Genomic DNA, 19,132 nt, shown 5'->3' with positions numbered 1-19,132 from the left:
AAAATTTAAACAGACGATAAACTCCATCATATCAATCATTGTTAGTTGCATGGTTCCTGCATTGAAAACTTGATTTACCTTACCTGATTTACCTTTCTATTTTTGTCTTTTATGTGTTCAAAACTTTCTGAATTACGATTTTATCTTTCTTCATTATGTTAATCGTTGAATCGACAGCCGATGTTTGATCCTTAAACAACGTTAAACAACATCATTTTGTTTCACATCTAAAATTATATTTGATATTTCTTTGACATATTGCCTACAAGATCAAATGCTGTTCTTTTTGAGCGACGGTCATGAAGTAATTTATCATCGAATCGTAGTTCAGATTCAATATGTTTAAATTGATTAACCATACTCACACATGATGCGTTTGGTTTAATTTGTTGACAAGCTTGATGTAGCGACGTTATTCCTGTGTTTAGCTGATGTTTCCGTCTACTAAAGGCTTAAATCGTAATAAACTAATAGATTCCATTTAGTAGTTGATACAGCAGCTGTGTCCATATTTTAATAATACAGAACAGCATAAATTGGTCGGCAGTTTTCTTCGTTTTGCCGTAGACTCTTCTTACGAATTCGTTTTATCTTTAATAATTATGTTGTCAGGAGGTATTTCGTGATCAGCTTCAGTCATTGCTGGTTAACTATCTGTCTTTACAGGCAGTACAGCTATTCGATGAATTAGCTGCTTAAAAATATCAGTCGTGGTTTTAACGTCAGCTTATCTGATATATCCATATATAACAACTATTATATAAAAATATATTTAAGGAAATTAAAACTTAACAGTTATTATATTAAATACAATATATACATAATAAAACTTAACATACATAATAAAACTTAACATTCGTTTTTGCGGCTACTGTGTGTGTCATTCGTTTGTACGATTTCTATGTGTGTAACATTCGTTTTTACGAATTCTGTGTGTCGTATGTTTTATGAAATCGCGAAGTGGAAAAAACGCGAGAAATAATTCTGAGAATCGAGAGACAATGAAAAAAGCGGGAAAAATGACTGACCCTAAAGATAGTGTAGCAGATGAAACATTAGAAGATAATTCGACGACAAATGCACTTAATGGAATTATGAAGAAGCTTGAACGTATAGAAACTATGTGTCTGGAAAACAGAGCCGAAATTGCTAAAGTAAAAAATTGCCATGTGGATGATGAAATAGAGAACAGTGTTGTGTGTAACAGTGCTAAAACTGAATTTATAGAGCAAGAGTCTAGCGTAGAAATTGCAGAGAGAAGCCAAAAGAAATAACGTTTTGATGGCCAACCGCAGGAATGGCCCCTTTTTTACGCCAATTACAACGACACAACAAAGATGTTTAATTATAGCAACAGGGAAAATCTGATGTGGCTTCAAAAATGTTTTGTTGGTACAGCACGTGAAGCTATTGTGTCAATTCTGATATATCCAGCCGATGTGCCTAATGCTATTGAAGAGCTTGAGTTTCGATTTGGAACACCAGATTTAATGGTCAAAGATCAATTGGCAAAACTGCAAGAGCTACCGTCGTTTGGAGAGTCCAAATTAGAGCAAACTGTACCATTTTCGACAAAAATTCGAAACACAGTGTCAGTATTGAAAGCTGCCAATTGTAGCCATTATTTGCGTGATATAACTATTATGGAAGCATTGGTTCGTAAGATACCGCCGAGCAAGCAATATGAGTGGGTTCTACATTCAAAATCTCTGAATCACATCCAACTATTGAGAACTTTCCGATTGGCTTGGTTCTATCACGAGGGTCGTATGCCTGCTTCCCACTGTTTCACCGAAATCATCACAGAGTAAAGCAAGTATGGTAATGCACGTCAATGAAAATAATACGCTGCCTTTGAAAAGAGGGTGCCCAAATTGTAAAGGTCAGCATAATTTATTTCAATGTCAGAGCTACAAAACAAGTAGCATTGCCGAACGTTGGAATAAAGTAAAAATTTTTAAGGTATGCTTTTCGTGTCTTAATAACGGTCACATAACAATGAATTGTCGGTTAAAGAAGTATTGTGGTATAAATGGATGTAAACGTCAGCATCACTTCAGCCTACATGAAGAGAAGAAGCCTATAGCATCGCCTGCTGAGATAATACTAAATAGTACAGTGCTTAGTTGCCAAACTTCATCACTTATTTAAAATTTTGCCGGTAACGTTGTGTGGACCAAGAAGTCATTATACTACATACGCCATACTTGATGAGGGTTCGTCTATATCCATAATGGAAGAACGAGTAGCCGTCGCTTTGGGTCTTAAAGGGCAGCTACAGCCACTTACATTACAATGGTTTGGTAAAAAGGTCGCCAGAGAAAAGTGCCGTAAAGTCGACCTGGATATATTTGGTTCCGATCGTTCAAAAGTTTTTACTTTAAAAAATGTCAACACTATTCGTAATTTGGGTTTACCGGTACAAACTTTCGTAAAGGCTAAATATCTACATTTAAGAGAGATTCCGATTGCTGAGTACCAATGTGTTGTAAGGATGGAAATTTTAACTAATTTCCAACCTACATACAATCACTGTGGAGTTAATATCTACAATGAAAACTGGTTAATTTTTATTGTAAATTTAAAACGTAAACAACTTACCATAAACCCACCCCCGCATGCACGTAATTGCACCAAATGAACAAACCCAAGATTACATTGAAAATGCAAGTAATATAAAATATATTTAAACAAATAAATAAATATTTATAAATAAATAAATTTATTAATAAATAATAAACCACACACACCGGCACTATATAAAAAAAAACAAACACGTTTGTAAACAAGACGAAGCATGAAAGCTTTGGTTGAACTAAAAACGAAGCTCGGCGAATTCAAGAACACACGAAAACACAAAGCACAGAAATTACACCCAGGCGAACAACAGCAGTAAAAGACAACAAGTATCAAAAATACCAACGGCAAATGTACCGATGCGCTACAGGAAAAGCTTCGGTCGTTTGAGTATAAATAAGCGCACATTGTACAAGCAAGGGCACTTGTTGGGAAACTCTCAAAGGTAGTAATACGTCTTTGTGAAACAAGTCAGTAGAACTATAGCGTCAATGTAGTATATACGTCTTGACAAGTAGATTGTATATGTAGTCTTATATGTAAATCAAGCCAAGGTAGTCATGATACATCTTGACTAGTAGGATTTTCTGTAGGTTTGAGTTAGGGTAATAATACGTCCTAACATTAATGAATGCCAACCAAGGCTGTAACCCAGCATAACACTTTTAATCTCCAGTTAACGACGTCTTCTGACAAAACACCAAGATTAGCACAAGTAGTGTAGTCTGACAGCAACATTTCAGGCACGTGGAAACAACAATCGGAACAATCATCGAAGCACAATTATTCCAAATAATCGTAATGATCAAATTAGCAAACCAGCATTATATTATAATTATATTAGATTGTAAAATCTTATTTTATTTTAAATTCTCCTAAATAAATAATTGAATTACTACATCACATTGTCTTTGACTTCCAAAATAAAAATTCTATTGCAACGACCCCTGGACGACGGCTGAGTATACCTCAGCATCATCAGCGACAGAAAGTGTGTCGTTACAGTGTGAAGCCAACAGTTTTAATTGGTATTGACAATGCATATCTTTTGTCCTCTTCGAATCAGAGGACAACAGAAGATCCAGATCTACCCTAGAAGCCAGCACGCGTAAAATTGATAGTTATGCTAGAATATTAACGGACGATGAGGTGCGAAATTGTAGACTTCCTGTATAGTACTTGTCACATTTTGCTGTTAAAAACGTGCACAAGCCAGACAAGTGTCGCATAGTTTTTGATGCTGCTGCCATAGCGAATGCAATTTCACTCAACTCACAATTACTGAAAGGTCCGGAAAAAGCAAAGCCACTATCTGATATTTTGTTTAAGTTTCGACAAGGTCAAATAGGTGTAGCCGCAGATATAAAGGAGATGTTCTCCCAAGTGAAAATACGCGTAGAAGACCAACATGCCCAACGATTCCTATGGCGAATTAAAGCCGAAGTTCATCATTGTGTCATGACGTCTATGATTTTGGCGCTATATGTTCCCCCTGTTATGCGGAGTATATCAAAAACAAGAACGCAGAAAATTTCCATGAAAAATATCCTGAAGCAGTCGATGTAATTATTAACCAACATTATGTAGATGATTTAGTTTGTGGGTATTCATCTGCAGATAATGCTATCAAAATATATTAACAATTTCTCAACATACATCGCAAAGCTGGTTTTGAGCTCAGAAATTTCGTGTCCAATTCAAAGTACGTTGAGCAGACTATGATTTCGAATTTTGCTGAAATAATTGCCTATAGTCAACCAGAGCAGTGGCGCTGGGTGCCAACTAACGAAAACACTGCCGACGCAGCGATTAGATTGTGGACCAAATTTAAACCAAATGGCCGATGGTTGTGTGGTCCCGAATTTTTGAAAAAACATGAATCCGAATGGCCTTGCTATAGCATAAAGCTGCCAAATCCTATAGAAGAAGAAAACTATTCATTATTTTTAACACGTACATGTGATTGTGTCATAAATTTTAATAAATTTTTGTCTTATTCAAAGTTGAAACGATATATGGCGTGGTATTAAGAGCCATCAAGAAACTAGCGTGACATTGGTTACTGACACTGAAATTGAAGAAGCCTTCACTGATAAGTAAAAATTATGCCCCGAAGGTTGAGAGCCGCTTTCGCCAAGTCATGCTGAAAGAGAAGCCGCCATTCTTATCATTGACTGTAGATGAATTGCGTAAAGCCGAATTAAAGATATTCTAAATTGTTCAAAAAGAGAATTTCGCGAACGACCAGTTACATGAAGGTAAGCACATTCAAAAGCGTAGCTCGATTTTCAAATTACAGCCATATCTGGACGAGTATGAACCATTACGTTTACATGGACAGCTTGATGAAGTCACGTACCTGCCACTAGATGCCCGACGCCCGATCTTGATGCCACACGATCATATCGCCACAGAATTAATTGTACGCTATTTTCATGAACAATTTCATCACCAAAATACAGCCGTGGCTATTAATGAATTTCGTCAAAGTTTTTGGGTACCACATGTCAAAAAGGCCATAAAGAACGTTCAACGTACATGCTCAACCTGTCACATGAGAGAGACAAACCATTACCGCCATTGATGGGCCAATTACCTAAAGATCGCGTCACACCATTTATACGCCCATTCACATATACTGGTGTAGACCTGTTTGGTCCTGTTGGTGTCGCCATTGGTCGCCGACAAGAAAAAAGATGGGTTGCAATTTTTACCTGCCTTACCACAAGAGCCACCCACTTGGAGATTGTTGAAAACTTGTCAACGGACGCATTCATTCTTAGCTTGCGAAATTTTGTGAACAGGTGTGGTACTCCAATTCGCATTCGATATGACAATGGTACCAACTTTATAGCGGCGCAGAAAGAATTACGATCAAACGAGAAAATGTTAGACACCGATCGCATCCAACAGGAGGGTTCTAACAACTACATCGAGTGGATTTTCAATTGCCCTGTCAACCTCAGCACTGATGGTTGCTGGAAACGTTCAATTCGTATCGTCAAGCGTCTGTTATGCCACACTTTGAAGAATGCCATACCAAGAGTCGAGACACTTCGCAGTGTACTCATTGAAGCTGAAAATTGTAATGATCAATTTTTGAAGTAAAAATAAAATTGATCTTACAGTGATGAAGACCTGGAATAAGTAAATAATTAAAACCACTGAATGATAAATATTTCATGGGCATTACCTCGAATGCTCACGACTAGTTCACAGTAATAACTTCAGTGGAGTTCTGGGTGGAATAAAATGCTCGATGTAAGCTGAATTTATTAAGAAAGAATAATTATATAAAATAAGGAATATTATATCAATAAAATAGTAATATTAACATACCTTCTCTGTGTATCCGTCCAACTTTATTTAAAATAATTCTTTTTAAAAATAATTAAAAAAAATAAAAAAAAGAAAAAAATTACTGACATCCAAACATGTTTATAAAAATCCTAACAAAAACCTGCAATGTGAGAAATGTCATTTTAATTTGTTTTGTTATAATTTTCGTTTGATCGCCAAAAGTTGCAGCGAGTAATAGGAAAAGCTGAGAATGCAGCGTAAACAGTTCAAGGTAAGAGACTCAATAACAAAGTAATTGAAAGCTTTCGTAAGTCTCGAAGTAGAAAACCTTAATTAAGTTCATTGACCGCAAAACGGCTAACTGAAATATTTTGATTTGGACAGTTAAAAAAAATTGGAATAAAAGGAGCAGTCAGGGAAGCTACTGTCTTCTTTTGGTTCGTTTATTTGAAACGGAATGTACAAAACGAGTGACAGCGTTTTCTTGGGCTGGATTTGATTAACAAAAAAAACTTCTGTGAACTACAAGAAATATAAAAGCATAAATTTTCCTTTTGTGTGTTCCGTTTAATATACCCGAAATAAGTGCTGTTTACTAAAAACTAAATAAAAAAAACTTCTGTAAACTACAAGTAATATAAAAGCATAAATTTTCCTTTTTGTCTGTTCGGTTAAATATCCCCGAAATAAGTGCTGTTTATTTTGTGCGGTAATTTGAATATTGAACACTGAATATAGAAAACCGGTGAAATCAAAACCAAATAATTTCCAAAACCACGATATTCAGAAGTAATACGAGTAAATTAAAATAGGTAACAATCCTCATAGAAAGTGGCGCAAAGTTAAGATTACATGTCAACTACAACTTAGCGTGGACTCCAGTCGAACTAAACTTGCGTGTAAAATTAAAAGAAAAAAAGGAAAAATTTGAAAAAAATATAAATTCATAAAATTAAATAATTAAATCCTAAAAGGACGAAATAAACTAACTGGAAATAAAAACAAAAATATAAAAAAAAGGATAAAACCCTTCATTTTTTTTAACAAAAAAAACGAAAATTCAAATCATTGGTTTAGTTGGTGACTTTAAACCAGGGTTATTTTCGTAATTCTTTTGGTTAAAACATCTAAGCAGAATTTAAAAAAAAAAAAAAAACACAACGCGACCGCGCCAGCAACATCATCAACAGCACTAACAATTCAGACGCTAGCAGCCGCTACCACAACTACAACAACGTCGCTCCTGGCACATAGCACCAGCGAACAAATATTTTCTTTTTTTTTCCTATCTCTCTTTATATATGAAATATATAGTAGTATAGTAGTATTTTTTTTTTATTTATTTTAGTTCAAAAACAATACAATATTTTAATCTTAAAACTAATCTTACACTTTAATTAATGTTATTACAAAATAAATTACAAAATATTTACACATTATAATATTGTTACTTATTGAACTATGCCTTGGCCAAATGCCGTCTGCCAACAAATTAATTAACTAATAATGAAGTGTTCTAAAGCTAATTAAAGTATATTTTACATAATATTAAATTGTAAATATTTTTCTTGTTCTTATTCTATTTTATTTAAAACTAAAAATTTTCATTTATTATTCTATGTCTGTAATTAATTGCATCTTTAACATAGCCAGAGAGTGCGGTCCAATTTTCCCCGTTTAATGCCTCTATTATTTCCTCCTCTGTAAGAGTGTGCTTCCTATAGAATTTGTAGCGCATTTCTTTCGGAATTGGACATAATCCAATAAAGTGTATTATGTCCTCTGGCTGGTCTAAATTACATAATGAGCAATGTGTTGAATTTACTTGCACATATGGTCTATAGTTCAACTTAAGGAGTTCGCCCCGAGTTTTAAAAATCTGGCTGATAGTTCCAATAGTATAATCATCCTTAAAATAATTCCGATCGCGTAATTCATATTCCAACCTTTTGTAAGCATGTCTATAATCACTTGCCCTTGCTGCCAACGTAAATTTAGCTCTTTCATTCGGCATAATTTTTATCAATAGTTTTTTTGCCACGAACGCCATACTTCTCTATTTTCGAGCAACAATACCTCATCATGCGTATTAGCCAGTGATTGCCATTTTTCAACAAAACCTGTCTTCGTATTTGCGAGGAACCTTGCCAGAATTTTAGGAAGTCTATTGTCACTCATATTCATGACGTGATTTATATATTTAAAATGCAGTTTTAGCGTCTCTATATATAAAGTTGACAATCCTGTTTCAAAATGCATCATATAATTGGGCGCGTTGTGGTAACTTGAATATTCTTTTTATGAAGTACCTTTGAAACATTTCTACTTCATTCAATTCGTCTATTCCCCATACCTGTACTGCATAAAAGAGGATTGATCTTACCGCCGCTTTAAATACTTGAAACTTTACCGAGAGCGCAACCTCATTTTTTCCTAAAATTACTTTCCATGACGAGTTTATTGCTTTTCTGGCTTCACTTAACTTTTTACTGAGATGTTCATTAAATTTACCATTATAACTGATCCAAACTCCTAAATATTTGTATTCCTTCACTACTTCTAACGCTTCACCATTTAAGTTCCAAATTTCATTTTTCATAAGCCTTCTGCAATTCCTTTTGAATATCATAATTTTAGATTTAGAAATATTTACTTTAAGTTTCCATATCATACAGTAGGAATATAATTCATTGATCATAGTTTGCATCTTTAAAGGTGAGTCCGCCATAAGTACTAAATCATCTGCATATAATAGTAATTTAATACATGTACCAATTATTAAGATACCTTCGGAAAGATAATTGTTTAAATCGTCTATGAACAACGCAAAAAGAAGAGGTCTTATCAAGCAACCCTGTTTTACTCCTGTGTTCGAAGAAAACCACTTAGAAAGACTGTTTCCATCCCATACTGCTGCAGTCGTGTTACAATATAACGCCCTCAGTATGTTTAGCATTTTTGTAAATACACCATAATTACTTAATTTATAAAACATAGCATCTCTGCCAATAGAATCAAATGTGGCTTTAAAGTCTACAAAAAACACGTACAATTTTTTCTCTTTTTCAACGTATAATTTTGCAATATTTGTCAGTATAAAAACATTGTCCACAGTTGAGTAACCTCGCCTGAAGCCTACTTGAAATTCACTAAGTAGTTTTTTATCGTCAACCCAACTTTGCAGACGTTGATGTAATATGCCTGTAAATACTTTTGCTATCGAATTTAAAAATGATATTCCTCTATAATTTTTTACTTCATGCGGATAAAATAGTGGAAAAACTATTGAATTTTTAAAGCATCCCGGTACTTCTGCATTATCGTATATGTAGTTGAAAATCTCTGTAATCCTTGTGATACCTTTAGCTGAAGCAAATTTTAAAAATTCTGCTGGAATTCTATCTTCACCAGGCGCTTTATTTTCTTTGCAACGCTCTAAAACCTCTGTTAATTCACCTACCTCGATTTTTTTGTCTAATTCATTCTGCGTAGCTAAAACGACTTATATTCTCCGTTGTGTTTAAAAGTTTTTCAAAATAAGTACCTAGAACACCAGAATTGAGAATTACCTAGAATATTATTCCAAAAGCTTTTGGAGTCTTTTACTGATGATAATGATAAGGCAAGATCATTAGTGTGTTGGATTCTTTTATTATAGCAAATAATTCTGTAACCGTTTTTGGCTGTCTTATACTCATTCCAATCTGAGACTAGGCCCCTTTTTCTCGCCATCTTTAAGTTATTAAAACTGTTTGTTCTTGCAATTTCACACTCTTCATCGAACCAATCTTTATTCCGTTTTCTCTTCGTTGGCCCTTGTTGAAATGGACTAGCAGCTTCATTTATTACTGTTGTAAGTGCTGCTATCATTTCATCAGCTGTAGCTTCACACATTACATTACTGTTCAATAATTGGTCAAGATTAATCTGATATAAGTTCAAATATTGTTTTTTTCATTTAAGCTTAGGTAGTAGATTCATATTTTTGCAGTAGTTTATATGATTTAATTTAAGCGTTACTTCCACGGGTAGATGGTTAGAATAGATTTTCTCTTGTATACTAAGTTGCTGTATAATATTTAGAAAAAAACCTTTTAAAACACAATAATCAATTGTTGACGTTGCTCCACCACGCACAAATGTTATTTCGCCCTCTAAATCGTCACTAATTCTACCATTCATTACTGTGAGCCCTAGAGCATTAAACAATTGTATTAATTTTTTTCCGTTCCTATCTAGAGTTAGAGCATTTGCATTTCTTTGTAACTTTGCGTTTCCTTGGGGTAATTCTGGAATAAACTCAATAGCTTGTGCATTTCCTATTCTTCCATTAAAATCGCCTATAACCATCGCATTCATATTGTCTATATCATATAGTGCGTCCCTTAAGTCGGTGAAATCAGCATCCCAATTATTACAATTTATATACACTGGAACAATGTAGGCCTTTTGATCTTCCAATTTTAGCTCAACCACCATAAAATTAGCCATCTTATTAAATTGCGCTATTCCTTTATCATACACTTCTTTCTTAATACCATAGAGCATTCCACCAATGGCACGCCCCCTGCTGGCTTCTTTTGTTGCAGGCACCCAATATGAAACATGATTTTTAATTTTATTTACAATGTAGTCTACTTCATTTTCTAAGAAAGTTTCATACAATAAAAATACATCAAAATCATTTAAATAGTTAAAAAAATCATTATATATTAGCTTATTTTTAAGGCCTGCTACATTATATGATAAGATTTTACAAGTAAATTCTGTTTTTAACTCTACATTATTTTCTATATGACCATTAATATTTTCAGTTTCATTATTTCTGTGTTCACAATATCTTAAATATGCAGATTGTGAACTATTTAGTTTTTTGATTTTTCCAATAAATAACTATAGCTTAAATCTAAAGTATCTATTCTATCACCATAAACTTTTTTTAGAACGTCATTAGCTGGCTGCTTATTATTTACTAAAATACCTGCGCTGTTGAAGTACATCCATTTGCCGTCTATCCTAATGGAATCATTGCGTACAGATACCTTTTGACCATTGTCCAACGACATCAACTGCATCAAAGCCCGTTTTTTCTGAAGCTGCACCTCACTCAAATCTCTCTCAATATATATCTTTGAACCCACCAGTTTTGTTTTACTTCTGAGCACCTGCTGCGCCATCTCAGTGGTATCAAGACTTACGACGATGTTCATTTTATTGTTTTTTTCGAACATTAATCGCGTATTTTGAATTGATATATCGTAAAGCCCCAACTTATCATTGCATAGTTTTTTGAATGCGTTATTTAGCGATTCTTCTTTAACCATGCCTTTCACTATCAAGTTTCGCCTCTTCTTTTCTATAACTATTTTGTTGAGTTCTTTTCGATCCAGGTCTCTATCTTTTTTTAACTGCTCAACTTCCATCTTAAGCCTCTGAAATATATATTAAATTAAATAGTTTCTTTTGCATAACTTATATGTTCATATGTATGAATTGTTAGTTGCTTTATTTTTAATTATATTTTTTTTGTTTGATGAAACAATGGTAAATTTAACAAAGCAAATAATCTAAGTCCATTTGATATTTTTTTCCCTTTAAAATATTATTATTCAGTATTAATAAATAGAAATATAATACATATAAAATTTTTATGGAGTAAATGTGAAGATAAAATGTTAGACAACCTAGGTGTAATTGGATTTTTTTTGAAGATATAATTAAGCTAATAATAATAAGTAAGTAATAATTAAGCTTATATGTATTATGTAAATTGTGTGATCTATCTTCTTAATTATTAGTGGACATAGTAGTTTTTTTTTTACCCCGCTCCTTTTGTGAATATTTAAATCATAGGAAGGTCAATTTTGAATATTTTCTTTTTGTTGTTACAAACATAGACAGGTACAGCAGAGGAGCGGTGACGTCATCTCAACAACTGCGGTGAGTACCTCTTGTTTTTTTCCTAGATGTTTTTTTTTTCTTATTATTTTTTTTTTATATTTAAATATTTACAGAAGGAAATTTATAAAAAAAAAATCTAAAGTACATTGTTAATGAAATCTTTCTATAGTAGTATATGGAGAAGAAAATATTTTTTTCCTAGATATAAATTAAGCATTTAAATCGTAATTTACTTCTAACTTCGACAATTTATTTAAATGACAGTTTATTTTAGTCATCATGTTATTCTTTATTTAGCAAGTTCGCTTTGTTCTGTTGAATTGTAAATAAAGGGAAAAAATACTGAACATAGAAATAATTGTAATATTTTTTTTTATTATCATAGTCTTGTAGGTCTTTCAAATGATAAATAAGGTGAAGAGTATAATCTAAATTGTTGTGTTCCACATATAAATCTAACACAATTTTTTTTCGCAAATTTTGGAAATCTTGCATTAACACCTTGGTATACCCTGAGTATACCCCGGCCTTGGAAAGGGCCAGAAAGGTTATTACAAAATATAATAAACTCTCGTCCGCTTACTGATGTACCTATTATAGCTGAAGACTCCGAACCGATTACACCAAATCACTTCTTGATAGGATGTACCAACTTCACTCAGACGCCACAGCCGTACGACGAAAAAATGTGTTTAAACAAACAGTGGCGAATCGCACAAAAATGGGTAATACAATATCTACCACAGCTTTGGCATCGCCCGAAATGGTACTCTAAAGCACCTTTACTACAAGTTGATGACCTAGTTAGAGTTTGTGATCAGCCCTGCCGCGAAGCCAATGGCAGAAAGGACGCATAACGCAGGTGTTCCCAGCCAAGTATGGTCAAGTCCGTATAGTAGAAGTAAAAACTGCAGCAGGTCTAGTTCGTCGACCAGCCAACCGTATTGCCGCCTTACCATTTGGTAAATCGAATTGATTTACGGAGGGGGGATATTGAGAATTCGCCTATATTGAACACTCACCAAGATTGCCTACACTGAAAAAGCCTACAAGCTGTCATGTGTGATGAGGAGAGTTTGCCGCCAAAAGCCAAGAAGAACACACGCAGTATACAACCGTAAAACAATGCGGTTTAGATAAACATTTATAAACAATTTAAATAACAACTATTATATAAAAATATATTTAAGGAAATTAAAAGTTAACAGTTATTATATTAAATACAATAAATACATAATCAAACTTAACATACATAATAAAACTTAACAACAACTGCATCACTGAAACGTTGTCTTCTTTGATTATAACCATGTCTCCTAAGTGTATGTTGTCAGAAAGTGTTTTCTTTTTGTTACGTTGTTGCAGTTCCATCAAATATTCGTTAGACCAACGATTCCAAAGATGATGTTTTAACTGGGAAACTAGGTTTCAACGTGACAGTAATATGTGTTTCTAATAAATAAGTATCCTACAGTTAATGCAAAGATGCCGTTGAAACGCGCGTAGTAACAAATATTATGAGGACTATACGGATACTTCCCAAAGTGTCCGCCAAAGTGTGGAGCTCTTGGTGGAATAAAATGAAAGTTTATTCCTGTGATACTGCGGGCAGAGTTTATTGATTCTTGCCCTTTATTAAAATAAACGCTTTTCCCTAGTTCAGCTAACTGATTTTTGGTGCCTAAGATGTTTGTTGCGTTATTCCCTGTATATATTCAAACAGCGCCCTCGTTGACTTATAAATTGGTTTAATACTCCAATGAAAGCATTTGTTGACAAATCAGTCACTAACTCGAGATGTACCGTCTTCGGGGCAAGATACCAAAAGACAGCAATACCTTTCACCGCTTACTTTGTAATGGATCCAAAATGGTCCGCAATTGTCTGGTCCAGCATTGATAAAGGTTTTGCGAGAGTTACTCTGGTAGATTTCCCATAATTTGTTGGTATACTTGCGAACGTTCATTGTTGCACCGCATGCATCACCGAACCGTCACCTGTACTGTTGATTTACCTTTAAGCGGCCAAAAACGTTATCGTACTGTACTCAACAGTACCTGATGACCACAGTGCTTTTTTCCTTCACGGACCATAACGAATAATAATTTTGCCAGTGAATCATTGTATGGGATCAGCATTGGGTGTTTAGAATCTTATAATAATGATGAGGCTTCGAAGCCTCCTTTTACTCCTTTATCATCATCATCATCACTGATAGATTGGGTTTAGTAATTTTTATAGGTAGTGATTTTAGAAGATCTAAAGCTAATGGTGGTATGTGTGTAACTTTTTTTATTAAGTTTTCTAAAGGTTTAAAGATTTAAAGGTAGGTTAAAAATAGGTTAAAAAAAAACCTATTCAAAATATCGTAATTGGTAATTTCTCTGCTACATTTACGTGGTTTTTCGTGCCTCCTCCATTAATTGGCCAATTGGTAACATAGCGTGCGATATTATCTCCGGACCATGAATAAAGTATTTATGTAGCGTAGGAGGCATATTATACCAAGCATATATCGATACAAAATGTCTAGCAGTTTCATGTGCAAAACATCGAAACCTTCCAATTTCTATTTCATGGCCACAAGAAACAACAATCAATATGATATGCATCCTTTTTATTAAATCTAAATCAACACTAGTGATTTCAGCCGATAGTTCTGCGTTCTTGAAAGAACCTTCTGGCTATATTCCCACCATTTGAATTACCAAATTCGGGTTTTGGTTGATTAACGATTAAACCAGCTCTATCTTTGAAGTCTTTTTGAATATATCTCTTTGTTTCCATGACAGGTTTTTTATCGTATTCTGATTTTGCTTGCCATTTTTAATGGGTAATTTATATAATAAAGTAGTAGATATGCAGTAGACATTCAGAAAACCTTATCCACCCATGCAATACCGACAACCCAAAACTAAGACTAGAAGTTTCAACATTTTTAGCAATCATTTCATCAATTGAATTAAACTTTGCACTTGTTGCACCGCATAAGTAACACTTCTGAGTTGATGTTGTTTCGGTGAAGGCATTGCATACTTTTCCATCTACCATTGTTAACAGAAAATTATGTCTCACCTCAACAGTTTTGTTTTTGAATACCACAATAGACTTATCAATGTTTTAAACCTCTTCTTCAATCATTTGTTTTTCTGCACTGGAAACGCTTGCGCATTCTTTTTTAAAAAAAGATCTTAAAGGGTCTACAAAATCTGGTAGAAGACGGTTTCGGGTTTTGTCAAATAATTTTGTCACCACAAAGTAACCTTAATAGTATAAACGATGTTATGAAAATAGCAGCATCGCTGTTATTTGGTTCATGAAACGCCTGTTTAAATGAGATATGGCCAAAGCTTCCTTCAAATCTCCACTTAGATTGTAAACAAAAATTTGCTAATTCTTTTTCACATAAAGTAACAATGACGGAATTTTTTAGTAGTACGAGACGCTCCACAGTATGGTCAAGAAGTGCTTTTAACTTAACTTCAGCCAAGGTTTCAGTTATTTTAATATAGTCGGAATGAGGATAACAAAGTTTTTTAGCTGACTGTACCGATGAATATGACGGAAACGATCTGGAGCAGCCTGCCTAATGATGATATATTGATGCCCCGTTAACAGAGCGTCAACACTTATAGCCAAAGCTTTTTCATTTGTGATTTTCTTGCCTTTTTCCATTGATTCATTTAAATTTTTTTTTATACTTTACTGCTCTTGTTGGTGAAGATGTTGATAATTCGTATACCAACTTAGAACCCTCAACATTTCCTGTAGCTTTTAAATTTATCTTGGTAACAAGATAACAAAATTGGTAACAAAATTCTCTCGTAGAATTTTGGTTTTTTTGTAACTAGTGGATACATCACTCTCTTCTTTACGACCGCGTTTACATTTATTATCAAAAGTAAATCTTATAGATGAATCTAACCAATTACGGTTAAATTTGAGAAAGCGATCTTCTACTCTGTGAGCTTTTGTCCAACGTATTTTAAAATATCTAAAAAAAAATTTTCAAAAACTCTTCCAAATTTGTGCCTTCATCTGCTGCATCAGTACGATTTTTAATTTCATGTTTTAAGAATTTAAATTTTTCTTCAAACCCTGAGTTTTTCATAATATCACACAGCGTCTGACGTGAAATGAAAATAGTGTTTAATAAGGTTCCTATAAAAAGAAGACATTTTCTTATTATCAGATAATTTCAAGAAATCACATTTTTCCCCTTTTACCTTTCGCAAACTACGTTGACATCACTTTTATTGTTACAAAAACAAAACAAAAGAAGAAACAGACACATTACACCAACAATGTTTGCTTACATGCAATAATTATCAATCGCAGTGAGCAAATTGGCGCAGACATTGCAGCACTAAAATCTGAATATTTCAGAAAAGGCACAAAAGGGCACATTAATTTTTTGCCACATGGTAGTCAAATATATGTACTTTACGTATAATTTGGAATTATTAGTACATTTTACTCAAAAATAACTTTGTCTATTTATTTCCTGAAAATACATGTAATTTCAAGACTATAACAAATAAATTTTTTTAATTATTTATACACATATTTTGTAATCGCAAATACATTTAAATATTAGAAAAATACCTGAGCTTGATAATACTTACTTGTTAATAAAATTTTATTTCAATTAGCACTTGAAATCACTAAAAAAAAATATGCAACGCACTCTTGACACATCGTAAGAATGAAAAAATGTGCAAATTCTGAACCGTGCTATGGTGATACCGTTATATATATAACATTAATTTTTTCAGCCAGTGTTGAAGAATTTCATCTACTTTCTGCCGATATCAAACATGACTACGATATCCAAAATATATTTTTTGAATTAAACCACATAATCAGGACCAATTACACTACTGTGCAACACGCGCATGTAGAGAACGTCTTTGCTGAAAGTCCTCTGGATAACATATCAGCTGGGTTGTTCTTTGACCTAACATCTTGCCACTGCTCAGAGAGAGTTAATGTTTGAGTTTTTGCCACTTTGTTAGCTACAAATGTTTGAAATGATGAGGACTGTGAATTGATCCAAGACAACACAATTTCTGAATCAGTCCACAAAAATACTGGTTGGTTCTTCTCCTGAAGATAGATTTGACCCTTGCTGAGAGTTTCGTTGCAAGGACTGCAGCACACAGCTCTACTCGTGGTAGTGTTTGTTTCCTGTGGGATACTACTTGTGACTTCGCACATAATAGTCGCCGTTTATTTCACCATCCTTTAAAATTGCTCGGACATATGCTGCAGCACCAAATGCCTTTTCGGATGAGTCAGCAAAAATGTGTTGCTTTGTTGATAATGGCACCATGGTTTTGTGGATGTGTCTTGACACTTTAAAGCTTTCAAGAGTACCTAAGTTTTCTCTATATGTTGACCATGTTGTACGAAGATCCCAAGATAATTTCAATTGCCATAAGTATTGAATACAAATCTTCATCTCTTCTATTACTAGCGCTAATAAACTAAGTGGGTCAAATAGTACTGCTAAATCAGAACAAACGACTATCTTCGTGATTATACATTCAGTAACCATTTTAACCTTAATGCCAAATAAATCCGCTTTGGGTAACAAAAATAATCCCAGCGTTTTGATTGAATCGTTATTATCATTAGTAAAATCTTGATTTACCTCTTGATCATCTTGAGAAATGTTTTTCAAAAGTCGGGGATGCTTTGCAATCCATTTCCATAGATAAAAATAATTCTTCTTCAATATGTGGATTCGTTAATTAACTGTCTGATCCACAGAGGTCATCATCAACGTAGAAATTATCACACAGAATTTGAGCTCCTAATGCACAGTTCACCTTGTTTTTAAATGCTATCTTCTGCAGATTTCTTGTTGCCAGATAAGGAGCTGCTCGATTCCCATATGTAATTGTATTGAGCTGATAATATCGAATTGTTGAATTTGGACTACTTCTCCATTTACTCGATATCGATATAATCCGTTTATATCGAAATTTATCAAAATTAAAAACATATTTTTTGAACTGTCGGTCTATTTTTCATTATGGTGTTTAGCGATATCCTGATGTAGTTTTAGCTGATGCATCAAATATCATTCGAAATTTGGTAGAGGTACTGTCAGGTTTTAGTATAATTTATGGGGAATGAAATTTCTGGGAGTTAACATGGAATCCACCAATACATCATTTTTTGCTAGTCATCGTTTAAGACTGACAAACCGTCTGCAAGCTGTTTCTTGAGATTGCCCTAACATTAATGTGTTTTCCAGAAACGGCAACCTTACATGAACATTCTGAACAAAGTGAGATTCTGATAGTTTTTCTTCTTTGGATAATGTCCTCATATCTGTGTTTACCTCATTCATTCGCCATAACAGCTCAATTGCATCATGTTTTTCTTCTTCTTCTTTGTTCCGTTAACTCCCAAGGGAGCATAGGGGCTTAACAATTGCTCTGAACCTTATTCTATTTGGAGCAGCCGTGCAGTTGTCGTTCCATGAGTAGCGCGCTGATGTTAATTCGGCATCAATTGTCCGTCACCATGTTCTTGAAGGAGCGCCAGACCAGCGACTACCCTGTGGGTTCCATTTTAGGGCTGGTTTAGCGGTACAGGAATTCGACTTGCGTAGTGTATGTCTGATCCATTGCCATTTTCGTTTTTGATTTCGCTTTCGACGCTTTGCATATTTGCTCTTTTCCACAATTCTGCATTGAATTGCATCACCTACCGGTAAATTATTACCAACATCCTTCACCGCCAAAAGTTACATGTAAAACCTTTGATAAAACGTCTGTATTTGATGCAATCTTGCCACTGACAATCCATCCAAGTGTTGAATTTTGCAAGACTGGAAGGCCAGGAGAAACTGTGATTTTACTCTTTGTTACAGACTGAAATAGAACTCTGCAATATAATTGACGACTCTAATTCTGCGTATATACATATACTGCATAAAAAGTGTCAGATCCCATTATTTAATAGGTTTCGTATAAAGTAGCGCAGTATGTAATATTTGCGCACGTTTTGAGAAAGCATAAGGTTTTTGTATATTTAAATGACTATGCATCAAATTTTCTATGCTGTAGATCTCCTTGTTACTTTGATTAGGTTCAAATTCTACAATGAAAAGCGGAATTGGTTTTTTCGATTATCTGTATTTCATATTAAGCATGTTTATAGCTTTATGACCCATATCCGACAAAGCTGTTTTAATGTCCACGGTGTTGACAGATGGATGCATGTTTCTCAAAATAGCTTTAAAACTTCGTTCACCTTCAGGCTTGTAGGTATAAAATTCAGTTTTTTTCGATTCGAGTTGCTTTACTATTGTTATATAAGATTCAGTGGTTTTCGCTTGGGT

The 19,132-nt window shown here is 34.0% G+C and overlaps 2 protein-coding genes across 2 annotated transcripts; both read right to left on the bottom strand.

Annotated features, from left to right (window-relative positions):
• Window positions 1–5,785: 5,785 nt before the first annotated feature.
• On the bottom strand, window positions 5,786–14,829 carry LOC119689217. Its single transcript, XM_038104001.1, has 6 exons — window positions 14,680–14,829; window positions 10,859–11,309; window positions 9,898–10,523; window positions 9,447–9,804; window positions 8,187–9,369; window positions 5,786–5,843 (listed from the first exon to the last, which is right to left on the bottom strand). Exons 1-6 carry the CDS (start codon window positions 14,827–14,829, stop codon window positions 5,786–5,788), a joined length of 2,826 nt encoding a protein of 941 aa, XP_037959929.1.
• A 2,146-nt stretch (window positions 14,830–16,975) lies between these two features.
• On the bottom strand, window positions 16,976–17,335 carry LOC119689208. Its single transcript, XM_038103990.1, has one exon. The coding sequence runs from the start codon at window positions 17,333–17,335 to the stop codon at window positions 16,976–16,978; it is 360 nt and encodes a 119-aa protein (XP_037959918.1).
• Between the last annotated feature and the right edge of the window lie 1,797 nt (window positions 17,336–19,132).

The sequence above is a fragment of the Teleopsis dalmanni genome, chromosome 1 (assembly GCF_002237135.1).
Source record: "Teleopsis dalmanni isolate 2A chromosome 1, ASM223713v2, whole genome shotgun sequence".
Classification (NCBI taxonomy): domain Eukaryota; kingdom Metazoa; phylum Arthropoda; class Insecta; order Diptera; family Diopsidae; genus Teleopsis; species Teleopsis dalmanni.
This window is presented reverse-complemented; position numbering and strand designations above follow the sequence as displayed.